Source organism: Acyrthosiphon pisum, chromosome A2, assembly GCF_005508785.2.
Source record: "Acyrthosiphon pisum isolate AL4f chromosome A2, pea_aphid_22Mar2018_4r6ur, whole genome shotgun sequence".
NCBI classification, from domain to species: domain Eukaryota; kingdom Metazoa; phylum Arthropoda; class Insecta; order Hemiptera; family Aphididae; genus Acyrthosiphon; species Acyrthosiphon pisum.
Window position 1 is genome coordinate 108,445,888 of NC_042495.1, and position 19,501 is coordinate 108,465,388.

Below are 19,501 nucleotides of genomic sequence, written 5' to 3' on the forward strand. Positions count from 1 at the left end.
ATTACTTAACCCGAAACTGATGGGTCCTGTGCACAATGCCCGACTACCCCACTTTATCCGTAACATATATATAATTAAATAATTTCGTCAATTTCCAAACCCCGAAAAGGGCCTTTTGTGGTGTTCTCTGCTTCAGTATACTGAATAAATAGGCTTACTAGGGATTCCTACTAATTGTCAAGGGGAGCTGGGGGGGGGGGTAGGATTTGTTTTTCTATACTTACCGCAGGTAATAATAAGTAATAATAGTATAACACATAATTATACTCGTTTTTATTAAAATTATACGACGTACCTACATTATATAATATGCACATATGAAGACAAATACTGCACTGCTCCAGAAGGCTAGAACTGGTACAATGTACGATGTACTTAGTATAGCTGGTATTTGTAATGGTAATGTATAATGAAGTAGGTATACCTATGCAAATCAAGTTAACATTTTTTTCAACATAAAAAGAAACTCATTAGCCATGAGTTGATTATACCTACAGTCATAATACAAAATGAGTAACGCGTTATGCACCTATACATATTATGTAGTCGGATTACAATAATTTAACGTTTTAACTTAATTTTTAATGTTTAATTCGTTTAGTTTACTCGCTCGCAGCCTTTTGAATTTGTAAAGTATACCGGCCACTTTGTATATAACCACTATAGACGAGGTACGTTTCGGGGGGGTGGGGGGGAATGCAGACCGCCAGACCGGAGTAAAAATGTTTTTGTTAAAGAATAAAGAGACTCTTTTACGATACGACGTCGTGCATATTTTTGTCAAATAAAAGTGATCAAACAAAACGGTATAATAATGTAACAATTACAATTACTATGCTTATGCGATTAAAATAGACCTGCGGTACACATATGAGTTGTCCACCGCGGTAGTGAATTTCTTTTTATGAGGTTTATACAATCCAATTCTTGTACACAACAGACATACCTATTATTGTAACAACAAATGGTGCAGCTGCAGGCTTACAGGTACACGCAGTAGAACGTATTATAAAAAAGCCATTCTCCCTCAGAATCGCGACGACACTTTCGCCTTCCGGGCAAAGAGACGGATTTAAAAATTGATTTATGAAATGCAGCTGAATCACTTGCAGCGCGTATCTATACAATATCGTAACGTTTCCGCATCGTCGATCCGCGATAATTCATCATAATATTTTTATACGTTTCTCTGTCGAATCGTAACTCGTGATGTGCAGTGAGTTGTGCGTCGTCAACCGTGTACGAACCATAGGTACGCAGCAACAAGTTTCCGTAACCCTGGATCGTTGACAGTGTGTGCCATGGCGGTGCAGGCCAGTGGGCATTTGTATCGTCGGTGCACCGGTCGTTTCTCTCCCAAGTGTACCTATAACACACGAGTAGGTATTATTGTTATGAGACACGGCAAATGCGCTGCAAACGGGTTGAACAACTGGTGTGCACGATAATAATAGTAATAATAATAATAATGACAACAATAGTAAAAAACCGAGACGGAATGCGGCGGCGGCGAATGCGCTCATCTGCGGTGCACTCTGTTGCACGTCGACGATTACGTCACGACGCGCTCAAAATAATAATAATATTATAGTCAAACGAATCGGACCGAAGTCGCCCGGTCGAGAGCTGTACGCAGCATCAGTCGGCCGAGACGATTACGTGCGTAGAGGTATACTTGCTGTGTAGTGTAATATTATAATATCGATGTAAAGTATACCTGGTACGACTTGGTGATGATTATAATCTTCGTGGAGAATATTCTCGAAAACGGAGAAGGAACATTCGCCGTGGGTAGGCAGTTTTATCTTTTATGTCTTCGGCTATTATAGATATTATGAGCTTTCATAAAATTGCATATTTTCCATGTGCGTTTGCTCGAAACACGCGTCCGGTACCTACCTATTACGTCATGGCGTATTTTTGATATTGTCGTACCTATATGGTTAAAACACATTATTTATATCGTAAATAAACAAAGACTTTTTAGGCACCGCATATAGACATAAAGTAGACGTAATCATATAATATCATTATCACACTGTATACTATGCTGAATAGAGAATGAAATAAGTCATACATTGTCTTTAGACTTTACGCGGGTGCAAAATATAACAAGAACGCGAGTGTTTAACTTTTAGTATATTGATGCGTGCTAATCAATACTAAAGTTTAAAAATTAGTAAAAATAAAAATAATAGCTATGTTTGTTCTTTAATTTTTAATCAAGTTTAAAGTACTTATAACGTTTATACGTATTCTTTACCAAACTAGTGTACGTTTGGTTTCGAATGGTGTAGAAATCAAATCGTTTTCACACCAGCTCCAGTGGCATATTTACAAATAGGGTGGATGTGAAAGGGGGAGTGTGGTTCCCGAGTTAGTCGTCCTGCCTAGGTAGGCAGCTAATATATCACCTAATTATTATACCACAGACATTATTATTATTATTAAAAAAAGAACAGTGGCCCCCAAAGTATCGTGGACTATTATCTGGTCTAAAAATAATTTAAAGTCGTACTTTGACTTAGGAAAGGACGCCGTGGGAAAACTTTCTTTCGAAAAGGATGCCGCGAGTCGAACGACTTTGGGAACTACTGACATAGAACATAAATAAAAAATAATCAATGAGGGGTGAGCGATACAACAGCCAAAACTTCCCCTGGCCGGGCCACGCTCGTACCTACATCTCATTTCTGTATTATAAATCGGATGCATAAAAAACACATATCTCACAAACCAAAAAAAAAATCGTTTAAAACTCGTTGTCGAGAATATTCTCAGCGAGAGAATTCTTTCGATTACGTTTTTTGCTCACTTCATACGTTGTTGGGTTTCTGAACTGGTGGTCCACGAACTCTCCTAGGTAATAGGTGGCAGGTTAGGTTACTCGGGGGGGGGGGGGAGTAATCCAAGGACTAATTTTTTGGATTAATTGGAAACACATATTCGACGACTCAGTATATATACTGTAATTGATTTGTAGATTAATGATTTTGCCTATTCAAAAGCAGAAACATGGATACGTATATTATAATTTTCTTGTGAGCTCAACACTATATACCGATGATAATATAATTTATTTATAAAATCAAAATAAATGACACACCAAGATTTATTATCAAAAATTTAATCCCATTCGGTGACATTGACAATGGATCAACCAGTATCCAAGGCAATGCGATTTTTGATTCTTATCGCCACTGTATTGTGTATTTGTGTTATAGTATATAGTCTGGATTTTTTTGTCGGGTAGGGAGATTGGAGTTCGTACCTACTTGGTATCTTAGTGGTCTATGTATACCTACCAGAAAAGGTTAAGAACCCTTGCCCTCTATATAGCACGTACCTATAGCTGCGCGTGATTATCGAAAATCGACCGAACACGGTTTACCATAATTTATTTTATGACTATAATATCGTGTACGCTGCGGGTCGCGCCCGACCGTGACCGAGACTTGAACGTCCGCCGACTCGCGGCGATAACACAGAACAACAACAACAAGAACAAACAGAAACACCAACAATAATTGAATAACTATACGACAACGACATAGTACGATAATATAACCGTTTGGTGGCGGAGGCGGTGTCGATATCGTCGCGGTCGCGGCAGGAACAGGAGCAGGAGCAGTGTCACCGCCGCGGTCCATTGTCTGCGCGCGTTCATTGTGTCGTCGACCGTCGCCGCAGCGGTACGCACATCATCATCATCATCGTCGTCGTCGTCGTCATTCGGCTCGACTATGGAACCAGCGAAGGTCGCGTTACTATTGTCGTTCTCGGCGCTCGCCACTGCCGCCACTGGCAAACCGCCGGACGGCCGCGGCGCGTTCGGTTACCCGGACGACGAGCACGTGATCATCACTCAGTACGGACCGATGCGGTACGATCCGGTCACCGCGGACCAGATGAACCGGCCGTACGACGACGGCGCCGCGAAGACCGCGTCGTCCGGGCGTGGCTATTACAAGGCCGAGGTGATACCGTTGGACATGAACACCTGGAAGCCCGCGGCCGGCGCCGACGGCCGTTGGGTCGGCAGAGCGGCCGCCGGTGGCCGGGTCGACTCGTTCGACGTGCCGCTCCGCGTCGGCTATTCGGTGCGGCCAGCGGCCCGGCGACGCCGACACGACTACCTGTTGATGGGGCACCGGCCGCGGCCGCAGCCGCCGCACTGGAACCATCGTCAGCCGGTCGTCCCGCGCCGACGCATCGACACCACCGGCCCTTTGGAGGTACCGATCCGACCGCGGTGAGCATATCAATAATAATGTTATACCACACACGTAGACATGAAAATAATTCCAAGTGGACACGAAAAAGTTAGACTCGACAGTTAGTAGGTACAGACGTACAGTTGAGAACGTCAAGTAGGTACAATAATATTGCAGTTGATTTGCTGCGGTTAACAAACTATTATGATATTATATTCAACTTTAAAGGTTAAATCTGATACGAAAAAAATATCAACTTAACCGCGCTAAGAAATATAATTACCGCGACATGGATCAAACATGACCGTTGTACGATTTAAATTTTTTTTCCTAACATTCATCTCACCTAATGCACACTGTATAGCTGAATAGGTATTATTAGAGTAATCTTTAAATTAAATTAAATTAAATTATTGTATTTATACTAAATTATTAAGCCGATAAATATTTAGTGGGTTATTGTTATCAAAAACCACTGCTTGTTATAGGTAAATTATTTTTTAAATTACCTTGAAAAAGCTGAGTCGTTACAACGGTTTGGTCCTATACTTAAATTAGTTTGGTCACACAATTAATTAAAAAGTCAATTAATTGTAAAGTTAAAAAAATAGTTGTAGGACCGTCGATGGCGTTTAAGCATAACTTTTACTCGATCAAGTCAAGTAAAAAGATTTTTATTAAGATTCCCTGCGCCGACATCACGTTACAGTATTTTAAAATTATTCGCTCAAACGCATCATTATGCTATATGCATTGCAAGTCGCAATTTTTATAAATTTCGTCCTAACACGAACCTGCACCTCTGCAGCTCAGGACCGCTTTTGGGTTCATCATCATTGCTTTCAAATCTACGTCGTAAATGACGAGCCGCTTAACCTCCGCCCGACTAGCTTCTATATGTATATTTCATTTTTTTTTAAACCTGAGGCACGTACGCACATTATACGTACCTACTGCTACGTATATAAGACACGGTGCTTGGAGCCCTTCTGATTTGCACCATAATAATAATAATAATATAATATAATGTCATGGCGGTTGATATAATATATTATTATTATTATGTTTTGCGGTCCGACATTGCGTTTGCGTCCCTTACCTCTCGCGTACCTCTCTTACCTTAGACTCGGGCGCGGTTACCCCGCGGTATATGAATAGATACCTTGTACCTACATAAACGTGCGCCGCGAACGCGTGACCAACCGCGGTCCATCGCTTAATATTGTTATCGTTATGCCCCGCGGTCGTCTGGTTGATCGATAAGAAATTAAGAAAAAGAACAAACGCCCGGGAGACTTACCGCGTGTTGTAGGTGGTCCGACTGTTTCGACCCTTTTGTGCGTTTGATGTGCTATAATGCTACATAATATATTATATTGTGCGCATAAATGTACCAAAATAACCTTTAATGCTATATTGCGATAGCAGTAGAGGCCTGTAAGGGACGACGCGGGTGTTGCTGCGTAAGAGAAAACTATACTGGGCTTACAATATTATAATATGTTCAACTTTATAGATATTTTAAACGGCTTGACGTTACCCTCGACTCGCACCTCCTACATTAACATAGTATACCGGACCTACCGCTGCGATGCGCGTAGTTGCAGCTAATATAGATTCCCCAGGAAACGGACTTCAAAATATTATGACGATGACGCGATGGCGTGAAGCGATAGAAATAATATAATAGTAATTAATATTAATAATAATATAACCTCGTGTACGCCAAACATACTGCTAAAAAATATATTTTTCTTAAACCGGCGCGGTAGGTATACATAATATTATTGTATTGTTAACGGGTTGTGCAGCGTTGATTGGATTAAAAGCCTTTATAGATAGGTAGGTAAATAAAATTACCGAGTGATCCATTTAACTTAAGGCATTCATTAGGTATTTCAAAAACTGTTAACGTTATTAAAAATATTTTTTTTTCAAGTCGTTAAAAAACAAAATTTTTCTAAATAAAATATATTTTTTTATTGTTATCATTTATTTTTTATTTTTTTTATAACAAATTGCCTTTTTAATTCATTATTCTAAAGAAGAATATTGTTTGAAGTACTTCGATGAATAAAAATCGAATTTGGACGAGTAATTTATGAGCTATAAGTATTGAAAGTTTTGATGAGTTATAGTGATAGTATAGGTACGGTATACTGAAATATTCCGCAAGATGTTGGTCCACTTCTCCACTCATCTAAACTTTTAATACTTATAAAGTTATAACTAATAAACTACTTGTCCGAAATTTGATTCTTATAGATAGAAATACCCCAAATATAATACTTTGCTACGAGCTTCCGGAATATGAAATTAAAAACGTATGTTGTCATTCAAAATGTAAAGAATTTAAAAAATGATAACAATGAAAAATACGTCTGTTTTCCAAAAACTATAGTAACTCTACACTATGCAAAAGAAATATTTTCAAAAATGTTTGTATTTTCTGAAATAATAACGACGAGGGTCTTACATTAAATGGATTTCTCGCCCTCCTCTTTTGACTCTGTCAATGATAATATGTTTGCAATGTCTGCAATGGACACCGACATATAGGACAATGTTTAATCAAATCGATATTCATATTTTATGATAGCATAACCATAGTATAATTGTCTATCAGGATGTTATACAACACAAATTTATGATGCAATAATATGGATCACCGATTTCCGGTGAAATAAAATGCCATCGAAAAAATAGCGAACATTTTTAATTTATTGTATATTTGCAATAAATTGTTGATTATTTATCAGTTTGACTTATTCTTGTTACCTATACGTATGATATTATAATTATAATTAACAATATACAGGATAATGGTCTCAATGAAATAAATGCAAATCGTTAAAACGTATATTAACGGTTGTTTGGCGCGAAAACGATTACAAATCACGGGGTTCATTGTGTGTGCTGAAATTAATTAATCCGCTTTTGAAAGAAGAACAATTTTGAGGAGAAAAAAAACCCTTACAAAACGATTACCCATTGTCTTGTTTTTCGTTGTATCAAAAGTATGGTGTCGCGGGGGGCGGGATCCTCGAAATTCCATTAATAATACATTTCGCGGCCGAAAGCTTTGTGCTGTAATACCTTTGCACCAACCTGCGGGAATTCGCAAAACTGGGTAAAACGATTCATCTATTTAGTCAAGTTTGGGCTTTAAATGTGTCGGTAAAGGTCGGTCCAGCGGGCACATTAAGACACAAATATGATGAGTGGGGTGAAGGTACCCATAATATAATACACGAACTACTGGAGTTGTCGAATCAGTGATTTCGCGTCCATTAAAAAAACCAAAGAATCCCAAAGCCAAAAATCGGGCAAGTGGATGTCACTCTGCTGAACAGTAGGTTACAAGTGGGTCAATGTTTAATGGATTGGATTAAACTTGAATTCAATGATATAATATCATTGTATAAGAAAAACGATTCTGAGCGGAGACGGATTGTCAGTCTGGATATTTTATTTTGTTATTATTTATAAGGTATATCCTGTAAGTTGAATTAATATTATAATATTATAATTTTTTATTCGTTTCTATGGCGATACACAAGAGTTAGAAATTAAAATCCCATTTTTAGAAGTTTTTCGTAGTTTCTCGGTGCATTAAATAACTAATAAGAAAACCGAAAAATTACCTTCTTAAAGTACCATCTTGATCCAATTTGCTAAAAGATAAGGTACTATATGTTGAAATCGAAGCACTCTTTCTGGTAAAAATTTTATATACAGGATGAAAAAAAAAAAATAAATAAATAAAAATAAACATCATTGTAAAACCACTAAATAGCTTCCTCGCTCCGCTCAGAATCTAAAATCATACTATCACAATAATATCATTATTCACATTATAATGTTATTGTTATTGTTATTACTCATTTGTTAATAATTACATGGCCATTATAGGTACGTTTTACGAGTGGTTTGTAGATAATATTATTATATTGTAGATTTTATCGAAAGTCTGCAGACATAGTGGTGATTGCGGCGATTCGGGTGGTGCATGTTTATAATATTGTTTATTCACCCAGGAAACGAGGATGTCAAATTAATCAGAATATAAATTACGGTTTTCCTGATTTTCTCTTTTTTTTCATATTATTTTCAAGCGAATAACATTTAAGTGCCGCGATGCTTTTTAGGCTATTCAAATTAATATTTAATTTATATTTTATGCTACCTATAAAGACATTTTGTGCTCTATTAATATTGTCATTACCCACAAGTCTCATCACGTCTCTTGCATTATTGAATAAATTCAACAACAATATCATGAAGTTATTATAATTATAGTTTAGTTCCTGTATTAGGTAAAAATTAGAATAAGTACCTACCTGCCTATATATATAGGTACCCACCGTTTAATATTTTTAAAACACATTATCAGCTTTTTATTAATAAAGCCTTTGACTGACAATCGGATTTATATCCATCGCGTGTTATAATACAAGACTATAACAATGTCCGATCGGCATAGTAAGTTTTCTTTTTCTGTTATGAGACCCGCCCATATAATATTATTATAATAGCATTATGAAATAATGACGTACCGCATAATATTATAAGTACTGTTACGATTTAATTTTCATTGGCAATTATTGCTTACCTATAGAGGTACATACACTTGACTGGTGATTTGAACATTTAACATTTAAAATCGTTCGTGACGTATTAAAAGGTATTGACAATATAATATTTTGAGATTGGCTCATAGAATTTCACTATTGCAGTGTCTATTATTATCAATAGCTGTGATATTGTTACATCGATGACAATCGCAGATATTACGCTATGATTTCGGTTACGTGTGCACTACATTATCGCAATCATAATAATAATAATAATATAACATAATATTTTACTCGTATAATAATATAATAATAGCTTCATAATAGATACGCGTAACGATTCACATCAGCTGTATCACAGACTTAATTATTTTTATTGCAAACGTTCGCATTTGCCCGCGACTAGCTATGCATAGATTCGATTTAAAATCTCAATAAAAGCTGCCAACGGCCGACTTTCGTAGAGCACTCGTCCGGCTTTTGGCCGGAAATGTGTGCGTTGGCGTAAAAAGAGATGAAAAATCGAAGTTAAACGATTTCGCGTGAGGTCGACCCAGTTATCGTGCAGCGTGTCTGTACATATATAGGCGATGGGTAGGTTCCTCCTATATATTATACATTTATTTCTACGATTGATATAAGTTTAGAATACTTCGAGGCCGCTCTTACCCAGTGTCTGCCTACCTACCTCCATAATATAATAATACGATCGCGTTTATTAATTATTAATCAGACGTATTTTAATCCGATTCGAAACCCATCGCTTGGCCCGAGGACACCTGCTGATGATGATGATTTTCTAGGACGCCTGAGCGCGCACCGCGCATAAATGTATGTCGATCGGCTTCATATCCCGTCGTTTACCTTTAAGGCCTTTGAGTGTGTGTACACACGATTATACGAATTTAGGCGTTTGCCGAAACGATCGCATAATATTCTTAACGTTGTTATCAAAATTATATCGTATTTACTGGAAATTAACATTATGTTAAACGCGTTCAAAGTATAATATTAATGTATGTTAACCGGGTTTTCTATGCGCACATATCATACGCGTGCATAGTCAGTAGTTGCCTCGCAGGCTATTATTATAATAATATGCACACACTCGACGAGTATACTTATAGTTTTAGACTTACTGAAAATACAGGACTAAATTATATATTAGTCTGAACAGTTTTGATTTACCTATATACGCGGAGTTCAATTTATAATATAAAAAATATGATGTATACATGCTACGACATTGTAATACTGTGACGACAATTATTTAAAAACCACGTGGTGAGACGAGTATTTTTTTTATGGATTATTAACGTAGTTAGATCGATGTTTATTCAGCTATTCCGACTACAGTAAAATTATAATGTCTAGTGCACATCATTTTAAGTCTTAACCAAATAAATAAAACCTTCACATATATTTGTAGTTAAATTGTAACTTCCTATTTATATTTATTTTCAAATGCACTCCAGGCTAATAATCTGCTGTGATGTGAAAGCTATTAAATGATGTTAAAGCTATTCAATACAGAACATTATATTATGTTATCTTGATCATTGCTATATCAGTTGACTTATATTTGATTTTAAAACATCTTGTTCAATAAACACAATATTATATGACAATATTAAATACTGGGCACAATTTTTTTTAGGTTTACTTGACGTTTTGAAGTGTACTAACGATTAACACACTTAAAATAATAGTTTTTATGTACATACGACTCAATAGTTTTGAATATGCGACGAGGTAGCTAATATTGTATACTTACGCCATTTATTCCAAGTCTTATAGAAAAATGGCATTGTTATTAATTATTATTATCATACCTAATAATCATTATTATTAATTTTTCATCAATGGTCTTCCACTAATTTGAATGTTTTCATGTTTAGGTTTTTAGAAGGAAGGGCACTGCAGTTTGCCTGAAGCCTAACACAACGAGCAAAGAGAACTACGCGAACGTCGTGTGCGGATAATATAACATATTATGACTTATGTGTTAATTCTGTGCAGTTAAAGCTCTTTACTTATTTCTCATTATGTATACCGACCAAATTAATATTATGTTAGTGGTACACAGCACCATTATAATTTTGTGATTTCACGTCGATGTTCCGATTTTCATATTAATAAAGTGTTTTTTATCATAATATATCATATTTTCGTAAACTGGAATAACATGCTTAACAATGAAAATAAAATAAACAACTTCGTCCAAAATAACATAATAATATCATGTTTCAATAACAATAATGATTTATTATGTTAATTGCGTCTAAAAAATAACACTGTTATACGTTTAAGTATAATATATATATAATATTATATTTTATTGTCAAAATGCCTATAGTAATAATAATACCTGCTATATATGTTGATGACAGCAGGAGTGATCTAAATTATTTTAAATTCAAGCTATGTTGTTATTGTTATCAGAGTACCTACAATATAACTATGTCGTTGACGTTAATTATTCTTAACGAATATTTAACTATGGGTAGTATTATAACTATAACAACTTTTTCTCAATCAGAAAATGTTCAATTTCCTCAATCCTGCTGCAGTAGGTATTAATTAAATAATTTTTTTCTATTTTAGTAAACACTAGTTTTGATAATTTATTTATAACGGATTTATGCCTGTGGCGAATATAATATTTGTACGTAATATATACTATACCTGCTTTGTACGCAATATATATTTTGTATTTATACATTGTAGTTATTTATTTATCATTTTTTTTAATTAATGAAATATTTTGTGCGCGAAGATAGCAGAAGATAAAAGTATAGTTTGTTTATAAAATTTTGGTATCCGCATTGCGTTTGATTAGATTATTGTTACACGCGTGCTGCACTTGTCGTAAGCGAAATATTATGTAAAATATGATAATTCAATTATACAATAACTGTTATATTATATGTATTGTATACTACCTAATTATTCCTATGTTATATCTTATCTTTGGTGTACCAGTAGGAATGTAGGATAACATAATATATAGGTACTCATAATATTTAGAAAATATGTATTGTTCATTAGGTAAGTATACTCTTTGATTTATTCGGACAAAAAAAACAAACAGAATAATTAAAAAAAAAAAAAATAATAATAAATAAAATTTCAGTATTGGGAATAAATAAACTCATTAAATCGTTCCAGTTTTATCTCATAATGATAATACGCTGATGAAAATAATAAAACGCTTCATCGAGGACGGGCGAGACATTGTCGTTACGGCTACAACAATGGCGACCGATCGCAGTAAACTGCTTTAGCTTTTCGGCGCAATTCGAATGGTTCATATACACACAAAAAAAAAAAACGATTTGTCAATAAATCGATTTAATATTATAGTGACGATTTATGAAGAGATACGTTGAGTCTAAAATCTTAGATCTGGATGCAGTTATCGTCCAGTCGTTTGCGTTTTCACTGCAATAAATGTTTTCTATAGTGTCGCCGCATATGATGATCAATGGTCACAACGGAACTCCAAACAACATAATATATCAACCGTAGTCACACCGTATAGCCCTCGTTTTTCGATGAAAAGATGGTAAGCTCTAAGCGTTTATTTTACCGAATATATTATTATTTTTAAATTATATATTTTTACGTCGAGAGTTCTGTTATTATAGGGTCACCATATTTTATTTGACAAAAACCGGGACAAATATTTTTATTTTTTTTATTGATTTTTTGCATAATTTACAATTATTTATTAACTGAAATATAATATTTTAAACTTTAAAATTTAAAGAATAGACACTAAAAGTAAAGTTATTAATCTGTGTCCAATGTGTTCTCCATCGGTATAGATTAGCCTGAGTTTTTTAGTTGAAGTATTTCAGTTGAAATTAATTTATCATTTTTTAAATTTTGAAAGGAATACTTGTTTTATAGAAATTTTGTAGCTAATTTTAAGCTGCGGGTTAACCATTTATTACCTTGAATCATGTGTATAGAACATGCCCGTATCGCTTGAAATGGGTTGCATTTTATTGGAAATTTTGGCCCAAAATTTGATGTGGTGGCCTTGTTGGCCTTCCCAAAACACATTACCGGTATATACCTGGACGCCATATTTAAGACCGGTACTCGGGATACCTGTAGGCGACCTATCTCTCTGAGCTCTGATACAACTATACTAGTTATATTGTATCTACCATGAAAATAAAAAAAAATTGGGAATATTTTATTTATATAAAACAATATTATATAATATATACACGTTTATTTTATGTCAAGTTTTTTTTTGCTCAGAAAGTACTAGACACTAGAGGAAAAACGTTTATTCAGCTACAATTTCATCTGAGACAGGAATGGACTGTTGGCGTTGTTTTGTGTTTGTTCATTTGCTGTTATATTGTCGTTGGAAGTTGCCAAAATTCAAATAAACATAATTTATACTATTTTTGATACATGAATGAAAAATGACCGAAAAGCTTCCGTTTACATAATAATGATATGAGTTTGTTTTTAAAATGTGCAGTAAACAAATAACTTATACTCGATGTGTATATTTAATGTTATAAATTTTAATTTGTTTTAAATTATTAAGACTACTATAATAGATGCCATATAATAATATAGGTAGGTACGAGCAAGTTTAACTAATCTTATAAGTCTTCTATAGATAATATAGTACCTATCATGTTAATAATAATTTTATTATAATATGAAAAACTTTATTATCCCGTTCGGACACGACGTGTATCATAATTCATAAAATTACTGTCGACACAAAATATATTAAAAAAAAAAAAATTTAGGTGAAATTTATATCTAATATGAAATTGATCATAATAAGAAAGTATATTATACTACTTTAAATTTTAACAATGGATATAGTTAGACTGTGGGCATTTAATTTTACATTTATTAATCAAGTTTAATAATGTATAATAGTATAGAAACCACGAAATTAGCGTGTTAAGACTTTAAGAGTGTTTGTATATACTTATGAGGTTTAAAATACATCGTTCATATTTCAGTGTAAAAATGTAATTTAATCAAAATTAAAATATCTCACTATAAGCCAATACTTAGACAAAACTTCGGCTTATAATTTCGTGAGAGTTATTTAAATGTTAATGTATTACCATCATAATATTACTTTTTGTCGGAAAAAAATAATAAACCAAACGGCTACAAAATGGTTTTTATAAATGTTGTAAAGCAAATAATACCTATATATACTCTGTTTAATTGTTCATTATTATTGTTTATATTGAAATGAGATGATAAGTAGAGGTGACGTGGATAGTTTGAGCTAAAAAAATAGCTCACACACAATGTGGCGACATTAACGCGATTAAAAAAAAAAAATCGTAAAAATAAAAATCACGTTTAAAAAAAAATACAGCCTCGGGAGTCGATGACAATAGTGATGTTTTAGGCTTTGTACAGTAGAGCGGAACAGTGATTGTCGAATCGTCTTCTTGCACACGGTTCGCGACTCCGGATCGTTCGGTTTATTAGAGCATTAATTTTGCCATCAAAATCATTTAGTCGGGCCATTTCACTTGTGCTGCTATAGCTGCAGTAGACGCGGGCGACGCTTTTCCGACGTTTTTCTTTTTTTTGAAAAGTCATAAGACGAAAAACAAACCGCATTGCAGGTTCGAGTACCATGACGAACTTGCGTCGGTCGTCTAGAAAAATTGGAAATTATTATTTTTTGTTTTTACCAAGTACCTACCTATAGACTCTAATCTGCGTGGAGTAGCTGTTATATAGAGTACCGGAAATTATTATATTATAGTGTGGGTACTTGACAGTTTTACATCATAAAATAACATATTATTATAATATAATATATTTCTTATACATATAGGCGTATGAAGTATTTGACTGAAAACAATTGTTATTAATTCGCTGTATAGATATATTATTTGAATTTAGAACTGTAAGTATACACTTTATACAACCATAATTCACAAAAATCACATTAAGACATATATGAACACGTACCTATGTTTACGTACGTTTCGAGTAATTTAATATAATCGAATAAGCCTCAAAGCGTTATAATTGAATAATTCATCTTAATAAGTTATTTTGCATAGTAATAACATACCTATTAATAGGCACACAGACAATATGGATTGTATATTTAATGACGAGGGATTTGACTGCATAAAATATGGTTCATGCATATTTGAAATACGCGTAATTCATTTATTAAGTAAGATTCTCAATTAGGTACAAGTAATAATAATAATAATAATAATAATCATAAATTAGAAGACTGCTTACTGTAGAGTACTTACCCATAATTATACGAAGATTATTATAATACGAAGTATTAAAACTATATTAAATTATATTATTTGTAAAATTATGACACTACGCAGTTTTCATGGATTATATTTCAAATTCATCAAACTAAGTAATGTTTAAAATATATGATAAAGTGTATAGGTATGTTTAAGAAATTTCAGAAAACCTAGAAATAACGATCGAACTTTTACGTTTTGTAATTCACAGAATTAAAACTTTAAATAAACACTATACAGTATACGGAGCTATCATAGTTGATTTAAAAAAAAGTGGGTTAGCGGATGTCGCTCTGCTGTACAGTAGGTTACAAGTGGGTCAATGTATAATGGATTATATTAAACTTGAATTCAATGATAATATAATATCATTGTATAAGAAGAACGATTCTTAGCGAAGATGGTTTGCCGGTTTGGATATTTTATATTGTTATTTATTTTTTATAGTTTGTAATTTGAATTAATATTATAATATTATTATTATTTATTCGTTTCTATGATGATAAACAAGGCGTTAGAAATTAAAATCCCATTTTCAGCGGTTTTTCTTAAATTTCAGGTAGAAATTTTGTATACAGGATAAAAAAAAAAATAAACACAATTTTTCGCTCCGCTCAGAATCTAAAACATAATGATTAGTAGCTTTCTAGAAATTAAGTTTTTTACTGTTATTACTTATTTGCTTATAAATTATAATATACAACTTACGGTTATATTATATAGTATGCAGTTTTCAATATATACGATAGGATAATATAGGACAATATTATATATGTATTATAATGTCTAAAATAATTTATGAACAAAATACCTATACCTACTTCATACTTGAATTTAGTAAATTAAAATTAACACATACACGTGTTGACAATGTTTAGTTAAACAAATTGTTTATAAGAAAATCTACGAATTCGTATACCATAGATCCACGGTTGAAACGTTTTAAGTATACATTAAAAATGTCTATTATTTTTGGACTACTATACTATAAACAGCGAGGGGTCGTTTGTTCGAAAATTATGTGTACGAATGAATATGTATGAATGAAAAGTGTTCAAATTTTATATGTTAAAAAATTTAAATGTTCGAATATTATGTGTGATGGTGTGTCTGAATTAAAAATGTTCGAATGTTATTTGTTAAAAAGTTTAAATGTTCGAATATTATTTTTATTGTGGAATCAATAAAGTTTAATTTTTCAGTATAAAAATTAATTATTATTATTATTATTAAATAAATTATAAATTTTATAATTTAACTATACAATTAAATGTGATATTATAATAACACAATCGGTCAATTGGTATAAAAATTAATTATAATTATTATTATTATTATTAATATTATTTATAATTTAAGTTTTAACTATACAATTATACATGACAATATTATGTATTTATTAAAAAAAAAAAAATGTTTTAAAAAGATAAATTATAAGCAATTCCACTTAAAAATGCTGGAACATATCCAATAATATACTTTGGTGTTTATTTAACTTAAAATCATAATTATTGACATTTAACAAAACTTTATTGTCGATTGTCGCAACACATTTTATAACACAAGACATTTCGACAGTCGACTAACAAACACTATTAGGTATACCTACACTTAATACACTGTTTCTCGCACACTGATTAACGGATGCCAATATTGGCGTCGGCTTCAAATGAACCGCATATAGGTACAATGTTCAGTGCACACGTCATGACACATGTTCCGATACGAACAAAATGTAATCTCGATCATCCGATATCGTTCGAGTCGTTAGGTGCATTACATCTGTGACTATGAACGATATTCGTAATACTCGTAATTATGTTCAAATAGGAAAATATAACATTCGTACATAACACTATTCGAACACGAGTCCGTTCAAACAGATTTATTCCAACACTCGACTAGTTCCCACTATAAACGGTCTACTAGTAAAAATACATATTGTAAATACGACGTCTCAGTAAAATAAATACAATTTATTAATATTTGTATTTTTTTTTAAAGAAAATAAAAAGGTGAAAACTAATCTCTTCAAATCGATACGACGTACACACAGTCGCAGTTACATTGGTATTATTTTCCTAATATTCAACACTGTGTGATTGTAAAGCAGTTAGCAGACCATTATTTTGTAGGGTTTTTGAAAAACATATTATTTTATGAATGGACGTTTTTAAAAGTAGACCATATATTTTTTCAGTTCCTAGTAAAAATAATTTACGTATAATATGTGTACATTTTGCGATTATATGTGTGAAAGCCGAGAGTTCGGAGTCCACCGTATTGTTTGAAAATGATTACGACGATAAGCCAAATATTAATTGGGTATAAGTTTTGAAAGTTTTCTGTGCGCACATTCAATAATTATTCCGTCATGAAATAATTATAACTGTAAGTTTTCGTTAGTAATTTGTATAATGTAATACGTCTTTGCGTTATTTTGTAGGCTTTCAATTATGTTATAATCATAATCACATATAAAAATTGTTAATTTATATAATCATCAATGATAGTTTTATACGAAATGCTTTTACACATTTGACGTTTTCGTTTCACGATCCATGTATAGCTGTATTATAAATGCATTATATATTTTATTTACCTATACTCGTTTGTATCCTCTTTGATCAAATTTTAAAACGTCGATTAAATAAAGTGATTAGTTGATGAAATGTTTAGCTGAGATTACTGTTTTAAGTTTTATAGCCGAGTAACAATTTCTGCAGTAGCTCGTAAATGTGTCTTTAAATAAATTGATTTTCAGTCTTCTTATTCGTTTGTTATCAGCTTTAGAAGTTGAAAGATGTTTTGTCAAATGCCGCAATTATATTTTTAAAAATTTGGAAACTTTCTGATTATGTAATAGAAAACAAAGTGAATTTCATAACGGAGAGCCCTCTTTTATGTGGAAATACCATCAAACATCAAAATGAAATAGAATTCACCGCACAGTAACATAGTATAGGTAGGTATTTATGTCTTTCAGTGATAAATAGTAAGTGAAATTAAACAGTTCGCTTTTCTATTGTGTCATTAAACTTTGTTAATTATAACTCCATTTGATTAAATAAAACCAAGTATGATATTATTCAAAACTTTTCACAACAGTAATTATTTAAAATTAATTATCAAACCGAAGTTTGGTTAAACCAAAAAAAAGGAAATTGTTGATATTTTAGGCATTTGTTTTATTATGTGTAACGAGGTTTAACTATTATACTCGGCTAAATGGGCTATATAGTCTCTGATAAAACTCGGCCAAACAGTAACCACTATACAACCATATCTTGTTATTAAGCATTAGGTTTAATTTAGTGTAATCAAATTGTAAATTTACGATGTAATTTAAATAAATATAATAAAAAAAAAAAATACATATAGTATATGGTAGGTATATAGTAATGATAGGCGTATTAAGATCCGTCACCATTCACCAGAGTAATTGTTTTTGAATAATGCGCTGTAGTGAAAACAAGCAATTTTCATTAGTACCCTGTGACTATATTTTATTAACGGGACATTTACAAAAAATATAAAATTCATATCACTGCGGACTACCACGAAATAAAAAAAAATAACCCTCACGCATTCATCGTTATCGTAAACAGCTTAACATTTTGATGTCGAACCAATGTTTCTACCATATAAATAGACATTTTCGAAATCACATATTTTGTACATCGACACGGGGTGTCTTGGGCTGCGTTATTATTGCTTTAGATATTTCAAACGCCCATTGAGTTCGTCAAACGATATAATCGTATCAATTTCGCGACTACAACTTCGGTGGCCTACAATTAATTTTAATAGCTTTCTAAAACACATTTAAACAGTTTCAAGTGTTGATATAATAATAATATAATATCGGTAGGTATTAGGGGTCGTGGTTGTGAACGGGTAATAGAATAGACGGGTACACGGAGCCCGGGCACGCGGGTAAAAATTATATTAAAGCCCGTGTTTTTAATACCCGTGTATATCCGTGTATAATACCCGTGTATATTGCATATTAATTCAGAATTCAAAAATACTTTATGTTACGTTATGTATATTCAAATAATTGGTTATATTTTATTAATAATAAAAATTGTATAGCCCTCGATTACTCACCTACCTATTATTTAAGTATGTTATGAATACCTAAAAGTTTTGCTTAAAAAACGCGATATAATATGATATGCTTTCTGTCATATTGAGTTCAGAAAGTGAAGAAATCGTTAAGTCAGAACTGCAAAGTAGTGAAATACAATTGTATTTGAGCTGTAAATTGTATGAGTGTTTTAGCTCACGGGTATTTAAATACACGGGTGTCTAAATACACGGGTATACACGGGTATTTTTATTACGTGGGCCTTAACCCCGTCTTGTGTAAAAACACGGGTGCCCGTGTAGTTCACTACACGTGTAATCGAGACCTCTATAGTAG

The 19,501-nt window shown here is 32.8% G+C and overlaps 1 protein-coding gene across 1 annotated transcript; it reads left to right on the forward strand.

The window, feature by feature from the left end:
* The first annotated feature begins 3,560 nt into the window (after window positions 1-3,560).
* On the forward strand, window positions 3,561-11,451 carry LOC100572078. Its single transcript, XM_003247256.4, has 2 exons — window positions 3,561-4,252; window positions 10,687-11,451. Exons 1-2 carry the CDS (start codon window positions 3,744-3,746, stop codon window positions 10,718-10,720), a joined length of 543 nt encoding a protein of 180 aa, XP_003247304.1. The 5' UTR covers window positions 3,561-3,743; the 3' UTR covers window positions 10,721-11,451.
* Window positions 11,452-19,501: the final 8,050 nt, after the last annotated feature.

Bases quoted from the DNA above. Each gene is read 5' to 3' on its own strand.
- LOC100572078 (XM_003247256.4), top strand. From the start codon at position 3,744: ATGGAACCAGCGAAGGTCGCGTTACTATTGTCGTTCTCGGCGCTCGCC. The intron at 4,253-10,686 runs GTGAGCATATCA...TTTCATGTTTAG, and splicing joins GAGGTACCGATCCGACCGCG to GTTTTTAGAAGGAAGGGCAC.